The 15,987-nt window shown below is 32.9% G+C and overlaps 3 protein-coding genes across 6 annotated transcripts in view; 1 reads left to right on the top strand and 2 right to left on the bottom strand.

Moving 5' to 3' along the window:
- LOC111709523 (nuclear pore membrane glycoprotein 210-like) overlaps nt 1-340 on the bottom strand; it is a 26,116-nt gene extending 25,776 nt beyond the window's left edge. The window contains exon 1 of the mRNA XM_023483213.1: nt 235-340. The gene's annotated coding sequence lies outside the window, so the exon portion shown is untranslated. The remainder of the gene's footprint in view (nt 1-234) is intronic.
- LOC111709524 (nuclear pore membrane glycoprotein 210) lies at nt 310-9,632 on the bottom strand. The gene is made up of 17 exons (XM_023483214.1): nt 9,450-9,632; nt 9,285-9,367; nt 8,325-8,444; nt 8,015-8,090; nt 7,282-7,360; nt 6,834-6,915; nt 6,008-6,169; nt 5,425-5,568; nt 4,577-4,687; nt 4,034-4,072; nt 3,801-3,864; nt 3,550-3,655; nt 2,900-3,027; nt 2,379-2,456; nt 2,120-2,220; nt 1,815-1,939; nt 310-459 (listed from the first exon to the last, which is right to left on the bottom strand). The coding sequence occupies exons 1-17, from the start codon at nt 9,625-9,627 to the stop codon at nt 336-338; spliced, it is 1,800 nt and encodes a 599-aa protein (XP_023338982.1). The 5' UTR covers nt 9,628-9,632; the 3' UTR covers nt 310-335.
- A 357-nt stretch (nt 9,633-9,989) lies between these two features.
- Nucleotides 9,990-15,215, top strand: LOC111709531 (syndecan). 4 transcript variants are annotated; one of them, XR_002766876.1, is made up of 6 exons: nt 9,990-10,064; nt 10,143-10,336; nt 11,271-11,379; nt 11,553-11,931; nt 13,587-13,778; nt 14,168-15,215. XR_002766876.1 is itself a non-coding variant. In XM_023483222.1 (5 exons), exons 2-5 carry the CDS (start codon nt 10,250-10,252, stop codon nt 13,687-13,689), a joined length of 678 nt encoding a protein of 225 aa, XP_023338990.1. In that variant the 5' UTR covers nt 9,990-10,064; nt 10,143-10,249; the 3' UTR covers nt 13,690-14,691. The 4 variants fall into 4 exon arrangements, 2 of the variants coding, with proteins under 2 accessions (XP_023338990.1, XP_023338991.1); XR_002766877.1 differs by having other exon boundaries at nt 14,192-15,215; XM_023483222.1 differs by having other exon boundaries at nt 13,587-14,691.
- The last annotated feature ends 772 nt before the right edge of the window (nt 15,216-15,987 follow it).

The following is a 15,987-nucleotide window of genomic DNA, read 5'->3' on the forward strand; positions in this document are numbered from 1 at the left end:
AAGGAAATTGTTCACCAAGGAATTGAGTCTTTGCCACAAACAAGTTTTCTCATCCCTATATATTTCCAACCTGATGGTGCAAACCTTGGATTGTTTAAATTTAGATTATTATGTAAAGCAGAATTCAAAGTTTAAGGTAATGTATCCTACATTGGGTTGCACTAATAAAGGGATTAGAAAATCAGAGTTTGAGGCAACGACTCAATTCCTTTAGTGAGAAAGTTTCAAAGTTACCTTAGTGTGTGAGAGTTTACTCCCAACTATTTTTAGTGAAGCGCAGCCTTGGTTGGCAGATGATTGTAGCTGGGTTGAGAATACTGTAGAATCCGATACATTTATAGAATACGGAACCTTGTCACATCTAGATATATAATATATACAGAGGATACAGATGATTGTAGCTGGGTTGAGAATACTGTAGAATCCGATACATTTATAGAATACGGAACCTTGTCACATCTAGACATATAATATATACAGAGGATACAGATGATTGTAGTTGGGTAGAGAATACTGTAGAATCTGTTACTTTTATAGAATACGGAACCTTGTCACATATAATACAGAAGATACAGGATACAGGGGTTACAGAGGGATAAAAAATGCAAGAAATACAGTAGTATAAAGGATACGACCGATACACAATAGGATGCAGAATATGTAAGATAGAGTACGATGAAAGAATATAGGGGATACAGTAAGGTACTTAAAACGGGGAATATATATGAAACATTAGGGTAAATAATACAAGAGAAAGAGTAGAATAAGGAATAAAGGGGTTCAATCAGATACTTAATACAAGAGAAAGAGTAGAATAAGGAATAAAGGTGTTCAGTCAGATACTTAATACAAGGGAAAGAGTAGAATAAGGAATAAAGGGGTTCAGTCAGATACTTAATACAAGGGAAAGAGTAGAATAAGGAATAAAGGGGTTCAGTCAGATACTTAATACAAGGGAAAGAAGGAATAAAGGGGTTCAGTCAGATACTTAATACAAGGGAAAGAGTAGAATAAGGAATAAAGGGGTTCAGTCAGATACTTAATACAAGGGAAAGAGTAGAATAAGGAATAAAGGGGTTCAGTCAGATACTTAATACAAGGGAAAGCGTAAGATACAGAAAAAAAAGGATACACAATACACATGTTACATAATACAGGTATACATTAGGCTACAGCTGCACAGCATGCCAGGAATACACACTATACACTACACATGTTAGATAATACAGGTATACATTAGGCTACAGCTGCACAGTATGCCAGGAATACACACTACACATGTTACATAATACAGGTATACATCAGGCTACAGCTGCACAGCATGCCAGGAATACACACTACACATGTTACATAATACAGGTATACATTAGGCTACAGCTGCACAGCATGCCAGGAATACACACTACACACTACACATGTTACATAATACAGGTATACATCAGGCTACAGCTGCACAGCATGCCAGGAATACACACTACACATGTTACATAATACAGGTATACATTAGGCTACAGCTGCACAGCATGCCAGGAATACACACTACACACTACACATGTTACATAATACAGGTATACATCAGGCTACAGCTGCACAGCATGCCAGGAATACACACTACACACTACACATGTTACATAATACAGTTATACATTAGGCTACAGCTGCACAGCATGCCAGGATTACAGAACGGAGTAGGATGCAGAATACAGGAGATACGGTAGAATACAAAACCATTAGGATGGAAACTGGAAAAGGAGAGAAAGGGATATCATATATTTGTATATATTTATTATTGATTTGTAAAAATTCCCAATAACCTTGTGAATATCTGTTTGTTTGAGTGAAAAAGTCCAACTGGAAGAACTATCTCCGAACCAACCAGAAACTCAAGTTCAGAATCCAAAAAGCTCAAGGATACAGCAGGTTCTACAGACACGGTTCCCTAGAAGAACAAATTATTCATTAACTTATCCTCAAATCAAAACAGAGCGGGAAAATTTCGAATTGTTATTAAACTAGGCTTTTAGGGCAAATATACAACAACCACAATAAGGTTCGCGGCTTCATTAATATTTTTCAGTGCACAAGCAAAGTATAAATAGAAGACCTAGAAAATTCTAACCTGGGCTTTGTTATGCGGGGCTCTAGTCATTGCAGCTGATATCTTGGAATCTCCAATACTACTACTCAGCAAACTACCAACTCCAAGTTGGCTGACAGTTCCTAAAAAAAGAGAAAAAATGATAGTTTTTGGGAATTCTCTAAATATTTGGTTGTGATAGTTTTTAACCTTTGAGAGAAAATAAGAAAATGAGGGTGAATGATGAATATTTAGAAAAAACATTAAAAAATGAACATTAAACCAAAAAGATCCTACTTACCAATCTTATTGTTAGATGATGCCCAAATGTATGGTGCAGATCCTCCTTTAACCTTATATTGCATGGAATAACTAGCACCTAAAACAAATTTTAGTCATTCAGTCTAATTGGCCGACTAAGACTGGGACAAATAAGAAAATAAGTGAGAAAAAAAATAACATTATTTTTATAAAATGTTAAATGGACTTTTGACTTCAAGTGACCCTTCATTGAACGGCAATACCCAATTCACAACAGTACCCTTAACACTTTTGACTTATCAAGCTTGCCTGACTTATTCTCATTTAAATACAAAAATTCTTTTGATAGTTACAACAATATATTTGCAAGTTTTTTTAAGTTTTAAAAATAAGATGAATATTTTCTTTCGAATTTTTTTAAACCGTTTTTAATCTGAAATATTCGGTAATGTGAAGGGACACTGTAAGTAACGCATCAGCTGAATTGCGTTCACTCCGGACACAGCGTACACCGTGTTTCATGTAGGAATCCATTTAGATAGATTTAAACGAGATTAATACCTTTGGTAGGATCCCAAGGGATGACAACATGAGCTGGATCCAGGGTCATTCCATCAAATATTTCAAGGGTGCCAGAGGCAGATATAGGGGCAGTTAAAGGGACCAGCTTTCCATCCACGTTTACACCCCTATATTACAATCATCATGCATATTATAAAAATTTTGATTTATTAGTAATCGTTGACAAGTATTTACTATTTATATCAGAGTGAAAGGATATTTCAGTTAAAAATGTGACAAGATGATTTTGCATTATGAAATCTATAAGAGGCCTGAATTTGTTCATGAGAAAAAAAATAACTGTGTAAAGTGGACCTTAGACCTACGTAAGTCTCTGCAGTGATAAGCAGCAAGTTTATTTTTCTTTTTAAAGGCTCACAAGTAAGTATAATTTATTCTATTTATTCTAAAGATCTACTTTTCTTACACTGCAACATTTTGTACTTGAGAGAAATCACTGGAAAAAACGAAACCAAAAACGAATCCCAAAAAGTGTTAAAAAAATAGTTTGTTGGATCGTTTTTTTTTTACTTTTAGGATAAAAATATTGCCAAAACAGAACAGTTTTGAAATATTGGACGTTTTATTTTAAGTTTAAAGAACGAACCAGAACAATTGATAACCCTATGTGATGACGGTTTTATATTTACCTGAGAATAGCTGTGACTTCAGTTTGACCGGCCAGGCCAGGAACTATATCATGAAATGTTCCATTGTCTACACTGTTGGTTATTTTAAAATAACTCTGGTCATACACTGAATTCAAGCATAGGATTGGAAGCATAGTAAAGAGGGCAATATTTAGCTAATCTATTCTTACATGTTATCCACAAGTTTTAAGTTAACAGTCTAAGTGAAACTAATGATCAATTGAGAAGTTTTTATGTTCTTCCAAGCTTGCCTAAGTCAATAACGATGTTATCACTGAGGAAAACCTTATTTCCATCCTTGTCGAATATATCAACCTAGTTCATCGAACAAATATATTGAAGAAAAAATTATATAGAAGTTTTTTAGAGGAAGGACTGAAAAAATATTTGAATCAAGAAAAGAAGTGAAAAGCTTAGGAATGTAAATAAATTCCTGATTACTTAATATGGTTAGTGGCCAACTACAGACTTATATATTTGTTGCCTGCAGTTGATATGGGTGTCCTACAAGCACAGACCATGACTATATCAAATATGTTCTCAAAATGTGTATTTATTTACAGGAGGTGAAAGAATTGAAGACTTCTCAAGTTCAAACTATGGTTTAGACTCAGTTGAAATGCAAACCCTGATCCTTTTCTCCTATTTTTAGTTTACCTTTATCTTTTCCTTTCTTTAAGATTGTCAGGCAGAGTTACATGTATAGAACATAAGGAGTGTCAATTTACCCGAAAAGGATGTTCTTACTAAGGTTGATTTTAACCCTAACCCCCTTAAAATTCCCTTGGATAATATCACAGGGGCTTGAGAGGGGGAGGAAGAATGAATTTTGTTGATCTGAGGGGGAAAATGAAAAATTGGATATCAAAAGGCAAGTTTTTAAAAAATCCTTTTTTGATACTTAAAACTTTAAAAATAAATCATTTATTTTCCCAATATAGCGAATAAAACTCTTTGGGGGAAAATATCATTAAGCTCTATAGCTTTAGCGTCTCACTGGGAATAATAATGAGAGCAATTAGTATTCCTTGAATGGAAGACAAGATATCTCAAGACGGGCAGGAGACACAACAAACAGGTCAGCAGTTGGAGTCTTAACAATCTCACCAGCATCCACATTCTGGTCCAGTAGTTCAACCTTAACATTAATCATTTAATTAATCACAATCTCTTCAACATCCACATTCTGGTCCAGTAGTTCAACCTTAACATTTATCAATTAATCAATCATAATCTCTTCAACATCCACATTCTGGTCCAGTAGTTCAACCTTAACATTTATCAATTAATTAATCACAATCTCTTCAGCATCCACATTCTGGTCCAGTAGTTCAACCCATTTATCAATTAATCAATCATAATCTCTTTTAACATCCACATTCTGGTCCAGTAGTTCAACCTTAACATTAATCATTTGATTAATCACAATCTCTTCAACATCCACATTCTGGTCCAGTAGTTCAACCTTAACATTAATCATTTAACCAAAAATCAATCAATCAACAAATCACAGCCCTTTTACGATCCACATTCTGCTCCAAAAATTTAACTTGACATTAATAAATTATTAATTTCAACCTCTTTAGCGTTCATTTTCAGGTAAAACATTGCAATCTTTGGATTGATCAATTAATCAATTCCTTAAACATTGGGCAAACATTGGAGTCTTCTGTCAAAGCATATATTGATCAATTTAAGAATTAAGAATTAATATATTACTTAAATAATTGATTACGTTATCAACCGCACATTGATCAATCAATCAATCAATTGATCAATTGATAAATCAATCAACCGCACTTCATACAAACCATATTAAAAAAAAACTTATCATGTTTCAGATTAGCAATGTAAAATATCATAAGAAAATTTTACCTGTCCATTTCCAATATTGAGTCCTGTAAGTGTAGCTGTCTGCTGGTTGAGTGAGGCCAGGTCCTGGTTGACCGCCAGGATATGATGAGCAGAAGGCAGGGCAACCTGCAGTACACGTGACCCACGGAACTGGTTTGCAGCATACTAAACAATAAATTTATCAGAATTATTAGTTGGATCTAAATAAAAAGAGCAAAAACTTTCATTATGAAACTCTTTTCCCAAAAAAGGACGCCTCATGTAGAAAAACGTCAATTTGGCGACCCCTCTTAAAAATTCAAATTCATATACTAGAGCACTAAAGGATGGCTTTCAAACGGGGGTTTGGGCAAGAAAAGATAAAAATAACCTTTTCATGTGGAAATATTTTTGCAATTACTTTGCATTGACGAGTTTTTTGGATTTGTACGTGCTATTCTATGTTAAAGCAATAGTCTTGAGGATTCCAAAATACTTTGACCTTGACCCCTGATCATTTCATAAAGTAGATTACATTAGGGAGGAATGTGCACTCCAACCAACCAAGTAACCAACTCTTATATACATGCAACCAAGCAAACAACCACGCAAGCAACCAACTAACCTTGAGTTGTGCCCCTGGCAGAATATATGCTACTGCAGGAACCAGGAATAGGTTTGCTACAACCATGAGACTTTCACTGGTGGCAGGAACTGCAGGGTTTAAGGTGTCCACCAGCTTAACGGTCACCTTAGCTGAACCTGTCTTTATTCCTTCCAACAAGACCTTAAAAATGTATTATTAAAAAAAACCTTGAGATAATTTTTAATTTTCAAGAAATTTCTTTCATTACAGGACTGTTCACGAAAAATGAAAGGGGGCAAAGATCATATTTCATAATATTTTTTTTTTGAATTTTTACTATCTGATAGTTACTTTTGAAAAAAATTATTCCCGTTTCGAGGAGTTTGATAATGAAGACGACATTTTCATATTTTCCAGGAATGTTCAAAAATCCAGCGCCAGCGAAATATTATTTAAAAAATAAAATCAAAGAAACTTTATACGAATGCCTCGTAAAATAATCGATGACTATTGGTTGTAATATATGAATGATTTGTTTGGAATTAAATTGATTACTTTACGATCCGAGTTGAATGTTGCAACTTTCTGAATTTGTATGGACGCTACGTTCTTCAGCATAAGTCGTTTTAAACAATTTTCTCCTTATAGACGCAACAGATAGAACTAAGATTATTAGCGATCAAACGCTCTTATTTTTCGCCGTATTTTTCGTAAACACTTCCTTAAAGTATTGATTTGAATATTAGAACAACATGCGGTCATTTGATTAAAGTTATTCGTTGAACACAAACTAACATTGAGGTCTCATTTAAACTTTTCAGGCAAAGCTTTGTTAAAGATCACACCATAATAATTTTCGTCCTACCTTATTCCCCTGCTTTCCTTCCGCCTCCAGGGTCTCGAGGACGGTCTCAGTGTTGTAGGGAGAATCAGCCCAGGGTATAAACCTTAACAAATCATAATTTCTAATGGGATGCTGAACCGAAAATCCAAGATACAGAAAAATACTACCCTTTAAAAGTATAAAAAGTTGTCTAACTTGATTTTAACATGAAAGTATCATTTGTCTGTCAAAAACTTTTTTGAACATAAAAAGAAGAGAAAAAATTGTTTTCAAAGGGAATAATAAGCTTAAAAAAAAGAAAAACTTCAAAGTCTAAGATCTACTTTTGTCCTCACAATGTCTACCCCAAAATAGCATTAAAAAGACAACTTTTAACGGTTATAGAATAATATCCACGGCTTTGTTAAGTTGTCGCTCAACCATCGGAATAAATTGAAAGGTTCCTTGTTTCTCTGAATCTACAATATACCTGAGTATTTCTGCTCCAGTCCTCCCCGCTTCAATATTCCATTTAAACACCATTCCTTCCACAGTTGAGAACTCATTGCCTAAATACAAATAATTAACATATTATTAATTTCAATACAAATGATTCCTGATGATTAAAGAGAGAATCATTGATTAAAAAACATAGATATTTTTTTAAGTTAAATCAAATGAAATATCTAAAAAGTTCGATTAATCAATGAAAACTTAAAAAATTGTCTGATTAATTGAAACACATAAAAAAATGTTTGATAAATACACAAGAAATTTGATTAGTTGATAACTAAATAAATAGTTTGATCGATAAATAAATAAAAATTTTAATTATTTATTATTACAAAATGTTTTGTTGATCGATAAATACACCAAACATTAATTGATTGATAAACACATAAAATATTGAATCTGTTTCTTGATAAATAGATAGTATGATTGTCTGATAAAACATAAATGAGTTCTAATTAATCAATAAATACATAAAAAGAATTGATTGATAAATAAGAAGTGTCATTACTAGTTGATTTCTATATAAAAAATTTGATTGATAGATGAATACAATTTATGATAAGAAGTTTGATTAATAAATTCCAAAGAGTTCAATGATTGATAAATGAATAAAAATTTAACTGATTAATAAATGCATTTTTGAAACGTTTGATTATTTTCTAAAAAGTGTGATTGATTGGTTGATTGATTACGTGCTACACTGTTTTTACCTTGCTCGTCGTATGCCCTCACTTCAAACTTCTCTGGGGTTTCCTCCTTATACAACTCGTGGGTTTTGGTCACTATCTTTAAACAAATATTTTCTTCTTATGCTTGTCAAAATTTAACGAGTTGATTTTTGTGAAAGATTGAACAAATTGCAAAGGGTATGAATTTCATAACCATTTTTAAACGGGTTTATGCAAGTTCAGTATATCTCTAAAAAAATTATAGAGAAAAATTTGAATTAAGGATTTTCGTAGGTGACATCTTGAAAATGAAATATAAAAGAACTGATTTAATAATGAACTTAATTCTTACCTTGAGAGAGTGAATCTTGTCAACAATCACATCAGCTCTGAGAACCAGTCCGCTATCAGTGTCTTCGGCAAGTACTCCTACACTTCCCTTTTGCCCGCTTCTACTTACTACACTAATCCACTGGAAAACAAGAATAACAGTGCTAATATTACACTACCCTTTGGAAAAGTTTCCTAGCTTGTCCTAGCCGGGGCTCTCGGCCCTTTGGTTAATTCTCGCCACCGCACTCAGCCCAATAATTGGGCGATTTCCTGGTTTACAACTTTTAGAACCCCCGCCCCCCCCTCCCATCAATTTGTACATGCATCTCATCTTTAACGCTAGGATAAAGTTGGACATATCAAATAGCAGAAGCGCCCGGCCCCCTAACCTATCTTAGTCGTGGTGCACGGCCCCCTATTGTTCTAGCCGCAGCGCTCGGCCCGGAAAGTGTCTTAACCTTACCTAACCCTAAATATATACTAATTTGTTGAAAATTGTTTAAATTGAAGGTCTGTCCTTGCCGCAGCGCTCGGCACCCTTTACTGTTCTGACCGCAGTGCTCGGCCCAGAAATTATCCTGACCTAACCGGGTATACGGTTATACCCTGAATTAATACAAAATAAATATTTTTGTTGAAAATCTAAGCCATTTTGATGAAATCTTAGTCATGAACAAAATTGAAAGGAGGGTGGGCCAAAAATCGTATACTAGGACGGACCTTAAAAGTTGTCTTAACCTAACGTAACCCAAAAGCAATAAAAATATAAACTATAATTTTTATGAAAATCATTTAAGGTACATGCAAAACAGAAAAAAGGGTGGAATGGGGACGGGTTCTCAGGGACAGGCCAATAATCACTCTAAATGTCGGGAGGCGGGGGGGGGGGGCGGACGGGATTTGACACAAATCTTCATAATATCATTCAGCTAGGACTAAACTGCGCATGGCTGACGTTAATTATCCTAAGGTAATTTACCACTGTAGAAGAACACTCTGAAGTCTGCTTGATATTAATAATGTCAGGTCTATTCGAACTCCATTTATAGCAACCACCATCCGCTAAATAAAATAATTTTTAAACATTTCAAATAAAGCAGATCACTAAATTAGAATCCGGCTTTTACGCCTATTTACAACCAACCTGATAGTAGATATTTGGGCGGAGTATCACTGAACGGCAGGAGAACTCTTGGAACGTTAAGTCGGGCAGATTCAGCAACAATTACCGCTAAAATTATCGAAAATCCATGAAGAAAAATCTTGTCACTTCCCGGCGACCCCGCCATTTTTCTCGTAATATACTGAAAGTATGACGTCATGGTCTGCTACTGTCTGAACCGGTCATAGTCTGATTTTTTGAAACTTGATTCTTTATATTTTTATTTTTACAGAATAAAACAGTGTCTAATTGTAAGAAAGTAGATATATTAAAAACTAAATAGACTTAATACAAATAAGCATAAAAGTTGAACCTTAAAAATGTTTCATCCAGTATCTCGGTTGAAATTTTTATTATTTTTAAAGCATACAGAAGTAACAAAAAATTAGAGTTTTAAGATTGCCGAAAATCACTGAAATATATCTAAATTTAAAAATACTTAAAGTTATCTACATATTTGAAACTTTCTGCATTTATTACCTTACAACATGTGCAACGACGACCTCAATCCAAAACTGTACGGGGCATCAGAGGACAACTTGCGCGTACTAAAAAATCAATAACATAAGTGCACCAATACTTAAAAATAAGTCAAAGGTTAAAATTTTATTTAACAACTAAATATTTTTTTATTACTGATACTGATATATTATATCTATTACTGATTTTTTATAGTTTTTTTAGAAAAAAAGAGTTAAAGCTATGGGGGTTTGGAAAATGCAGTGAACAGGTTTAAATCTGCTAACAATTGACACAAACGCTGGGCTGTCTACAAATCCAGAATGAAGTTAGTTTATTTGTTTGTGTATCTTCATCTCAGCTGGTGTACTGCAGAATATGTTTGGGAAAACTCCCAATGGGTTTGGAAGGTAAACACAGAAATAACAAAAAAAAATTTTGCATACTCGACTTACGAANTGTGAAATAGTTAGAAGTAAATGAAGAGAGAATATTAAGGGAACCCCTAATTTGCCCCCCTCTCACTGTGTATCCGAGATACTTGTAACAAGTTAACAACTTTGTTTCAAAATAATTTATATGAAAACTTCATGGTATATTCCTAGAGAACGATTTTTGGACCCCCTTCACTTGAAATTAAAATTAATTCGACATTCAGTCCCTTTAAGGGGGACAGAGGACACATAAATTTGTTTTAACTTTAATTTATTATTTTAGTTCAATTTACAACATTTTTAAATATATATATGATATCAGATGTGAATATTTTGAGATTTATTTATTTCTTGATATTCATTTTCTTCATGTTCGTACATCTTTCAATCATATTTTGGCTAATTTTGAATATAAAAAGGAAAGAATTTTTTCTTGGATATCCTTGTAGTTCGCCACTTTACAAGAAAGATCTATTTTTAAAGGAACTTGCTTTTTTCTGAACCCCGTACTTAATTGAATTAGCTGAGGAGATAAGGAGGTTTGTAGGAGGAAGGGTATAAGGGATTGCTCCCATGTTATAGTCTTTCCGACTTCAGGGGATTTTAAGGAAGCCCATAACTGCACCCTTTATGCAAAATGAGGAGTTGTAAGCCTTAAAGCCCAATTGAGAGGAATCTTACACAGCAGTCCAGTCCTCATAGCTGGTCTAGTAAAAAACCGATATCTTTGTGCATGGCTTGTTTTATTTTATGTACATTCCTTACTCCCCTGTAGGATACAAGATGTGCAACTAACTATAGAGCCAGGACCGCTATAAGAGAGGTCCGTTCTCTTCTGAGGGCGGTAGGCAACTGCAAAATAATGACAATTTCATTTTCAATTTACTATCATTGACTGAACCTAATCTAGGAGGACGGCCCTGACACTCCACCTGCTATTGATACTGTAGATGAAGGGTCTGGAGAATATGGAGACAATTATGATGATGATTACGAGGGAGAAGATGATTACGATGACGGTATAACAAGTTTAAATTACAGATTAAGATTAAGAAAAAATTATCATTTAAGATCTTTTGACAAATATACTCATGTGTTCATAAGTCTGTTTTTTTTGTTCATTAGTCTGTGTCTATAAATTTAGTGGAGGGGTAATTCTTAGCTTAATTCATTTTTTTCTATGTGTGTTTAGGAAGTGGAGAAGAATATGATTGGAATGACAATGACAATGTCCCTAACAACAAAAACAGAAACAACAAAAACAAAAATAAAAATAAGAATAAGAATCAAAACGAACCAGACTCGCCCGCCTTCAACGACAACAACAACATATACTTCAAGAACGATGATATTGTGTTCAATGAGGAAACAACAGCCGGGACAACATCAACTACAACAACAACTCAGGCGGCTGTATTCAACAAAGATGAGACAACACAGAGTTCTGTTGAGAATTCTAATCTCCACCCTCCTTCATTCTTCGCTCAGCCTGGGATACTGGCAGCTGTTGTGGGCGGGGCAGTCGTTGGGCTTCTTTGTGCCATTCTTCTTGTTATGTTCATTGTGTACAGGTAACTACACCCAGGGATCCCCCAGCACACTTTTAAAAACTATATTTTCTACTGGAAAAAGGGACTACAGGCGTTATATCGAGTGACTCTCAATTGAGAGAGTGACATGACCGATAACAGGGGACATTAGTTCCAAAACTAAAACTTGGCCCATTTGTAACACTGAGTGTCAGAAATTACCACAAATTGGAAGACTGGGTTTTTGGGATTTCGGCCCATATCCAGAGTAAAAGACGAAAATAAAAACTGTAAACAACATTTTATTTTACATGACTAGAACAACAATTCCCAATTTTAAACTTTTTTAAAAATCAAAATTATAATATGAGTTCTTTTTATTAAACCTCTTGAATGTTTTCAAGACAATGTCAGTTTTTCCATTTTATAACATATCCTGAAGTTAAAACATACCCACTTTCCCGTTTCTGAGTATAATTCATAATTCAAAACAAAACCCACTTTCAGAACTTACAAAATAAATCAATGAAAATAAAAATTATCTTATGAAGACTAAAGGGGATGGTGGAGTTGGCACATTTGAACCCCCCCCCTTACATCAAATGTGCCAACTCCACCATCCCCTTAACTTCTGAATTATTTCTAGAATCTAAGTTTCAACATTTTATCTGTTAAATTAGAGAATATGGATAATTTATTTTCAAACATTTTAAACAAACAGTTTCCCGCATTTCTAGTTAAATCTATATTGTAAGAACAAATGATATTAAAACTTTGATTTCTCAATCCTGTAATGATTTTAAATTATAAGAGAACAGTTTTTTTTTTATTTTCTATTTTGTTTATATTTTACCTTATTAAAAAATCTTGTTTTGTTACGTAAGTGCGTAAATGCTTAAAACTTGACATTGATATGAATCCCGGTAATTGTCTCAAAACCAGGATATGTTCCGAAAACGCGACATAAGCTGAAATCCGTCTTTCAAAATAGGAGTATGTTCAAAAATGAAATCAAGAATCATCAAAAACTATTTCTTACACCTTATTATTATTTTAAAATTGACATTTATTGTTTCAATATATAGTTTTAGCCATTTTTTATAAACATATATTGCAATTTTGTTCCTCTCGTTTTGGATTTAAAGATATATACTCTTGAAAAGGATAACTTTGCAGATTTGGCCCATTTCTAACACTGGGCCAAATGTTAGTTCTGGAACTAATATCCCTTGGATATATAAGGGCACCCTTAAAGCTTTGTCTGATCCAGTATTAAAGAGATATCCATTTTTATCTCGTTTAAAGTTGCATTATTTCAATAGTGGTTTTCTTTAAAAGCTACTAGTGCATTTCTCCTGCAGAAAGGATTGGAAGAAAATATCGAAATTAAACACTTCAGAAGCCAGATAAACGACGATATCTTTCACATTATCGATCAAATCAAGTTCAAAGGGTACCGTTGCCTCTTAGTGCATCAAGAGATGATATGCAGTTCAGTGTAACAAGAAGTAAAGTAAAGAAAAGAAAAAACATAACTGATGAAATTACAGAATAGATTTTAAATTCGTAATGATTTATTTATATAGGACTAAAAATATTTTAAAACTTTGTGTTTATTTAAGATTTTAAAAAAATCAAACAGCTGCTTGAATTTTATTTTCAATCTTGAAAATCTTATTGATTGATTTGTATCCTAGAATGCGTAAAAAAGACGAGGGAAGTTACGCCTTGGACGAGCCCAGAAGATCTCCAAATGTTCATCTGTACTCTAAAGCCCCCTCCAGGGAATTTTTTGCGTGATTTGAAGCATAAAAGTACGAAATATAGTGCGCAAAATATTCATAAATTTGCAGAATATTTGAAACATAAAATCCTCCATTTTTGACAAGGTAGAATTGAAGGGGTGCAGTGTATAATAAATAACTTTTAAGAGTTTTATGAATTTTATTTCTTTTTAAATTATCAAATTTTTCAATCTTAGTTGATAAGGATGATTGGGGGTTGTTTAACAAAGAACCATGTGTGTTCAGTGTTATCAAGCATTCAACATTTAATCAGGATTAATTTTTCAGTTTAAGTTTATTTTTCGGAAATTCCTGTTGCCCTTGATTTTTCCTTTATTTAGTTTTTTCCTTGTTTTGTTAAATGCTAATCTTCTGATAAATAAGGAAGAGTGTAATTCAAACTTAATGCTATTAAAAATTTTCATTTGAAAATCACTTAAAATATCAATTTTTAAGTTCGCATTAAAACATTATAATAAATCAATTTCACTAAGCACCCCTTCAACTTTTTCACCGAGTTTATCCCTAAATTATCTCCACAAACATTATAATAATATAATATAATATAATAATATATTATCTCCACAAACGGGTTGAAATGTTAAATAATTAACTCAATAAGTTTACAGCATTTGATATTCCTTTGTCTGAAGAAGGACCAGAAATGACAACTCCCGCCATTTTTAATTTTAAACAAATAATTTTCAATATGACCTTGCCACAAAGGAGAAATTTCAAAATATCAAGACGGAATAATTTCCCCGTTTTTCTAAATATTTAGTTTTGAACTCTGTAAGCATTAACTCACAGAACAATTAGAACGACAAATCTGTAAGTGATTTAAGATTTTACAAACATTAAGCGTACTGCAGTTGGAGGGAGGAATGTAAACAAACTCAGTGTACAGTTTATTTACGTATTGTTTTGGGTGATTTTGAACACTGCAGTACACAATGATCTTTGAAATCTTCTATGTAAAAATATTTATCAAACATTATTAAATTCTTTCCCCTTTCAATGAAATTTAATCAAATGTTCCAATGAATGTTGTTTACATATGAAAATTACGTGTGTGATTTTTAAATATTTAAATGCATTTACTATATTAGACATGAAACAAACCGTAGTGATTAGTGACACATTTTCATAATTTGTGAAAAGGGCGCCACAGTTACACTTTTTCAAGGTTTAGCGCTTAAAGGGAACGTAGGCATAATTTCAAGTGACCCTCCATTGATGAGTGACATGTTTCAAAAGGTATCCTTAAAAGATTTTTCTAATCAAGTAAGAATTAGATATCCATATTATTGTTTTTGACAACTTTCATTTGTGGTTTCTCTGCGAAAGTGACTAGCGCATTTTTTGCTTTAGAAACTGTAGAAATTATCAGAATTAATTACTTATTAAGCCCCCACAAATCTACGTTATCCTCCATATTATTTATCAGATTAAGGTTCAATCAAGCTGTGTTTCTTTTTAAATGGAAGCTCAACTGAAATTACGAGGGCAGTCCCTTTAAGGAGTTCTTTAAAAATGATGAAGGGAATTTTCTTACGAGAATTGTTCTCCTGGATATAAACAGTTATTCAAAAATTTTCAATATTTACTTTGTCAGAATTATATTTTATGTTTTATATTTAATAATTCCTTTTAACCCTTCTAGAAAGAAAGTATGGTGGAAGAAAATTTAACTAGCAAATGTCCGACTCGTTAGACCTTTCTACTTGTGATTTAGCGGCGATTTCCTCGGCTAGCTAGCCTTAATCACAGCTAGGAAATGTTTAACGATCGGATAATAACTAGTAATCATGCTTGCTGCTGTGGTTTAACATCTTGAAAAAAACTCTTAAATGTCGTCTTTTTATCGAACACGGAATGTACTGAAATTTTAATACCTATAGTTTTTGGCATTAAAATTTCATTACAAATCGAAGGTTTCAAAACGAAGATTACAAATTGGAAATCCTCAAATACAAAATATTTTTTTTCATATTTACATAAAAAGTGAGTTACTGTTTTTATTTTGTCCCTTATCTTGAGTACAAAAATATTAACTCATAAATGTTACATTATGTTTAAACCATCACATGAATTTTAATGTCGGTTTAATTTTTTCCTCCACACTTTAAAGTTTAGTCATTATTAAATTATCATTAATTAGTATTCGGACTTTATGTATATACTAAGTTTATTATTCAAAGAAATCTATATCTATAATTTTATTAAATTAGCAACGAAAATTGCAATTATTTTATTAGTTTGTTTATCATATTGTAAAATTATTATAAAAGAATTGACCAACCAAAGTTTTGAT

This window comes from Eurytemora carolleeae, unplaced genomic scaffold (genome assembly GCF_000591075.1).
Source record: "Eurytemora carolleeae unplaced genomic scaffold, Eaff_2.0 scaffold959, whole genome shotgun sequence".
NCBI lineage: Eukaryota > Metazoa > Arthropoda > Copepoda > Calanoida > Temoridae > Eurytemora > Eurytemora carolleeae.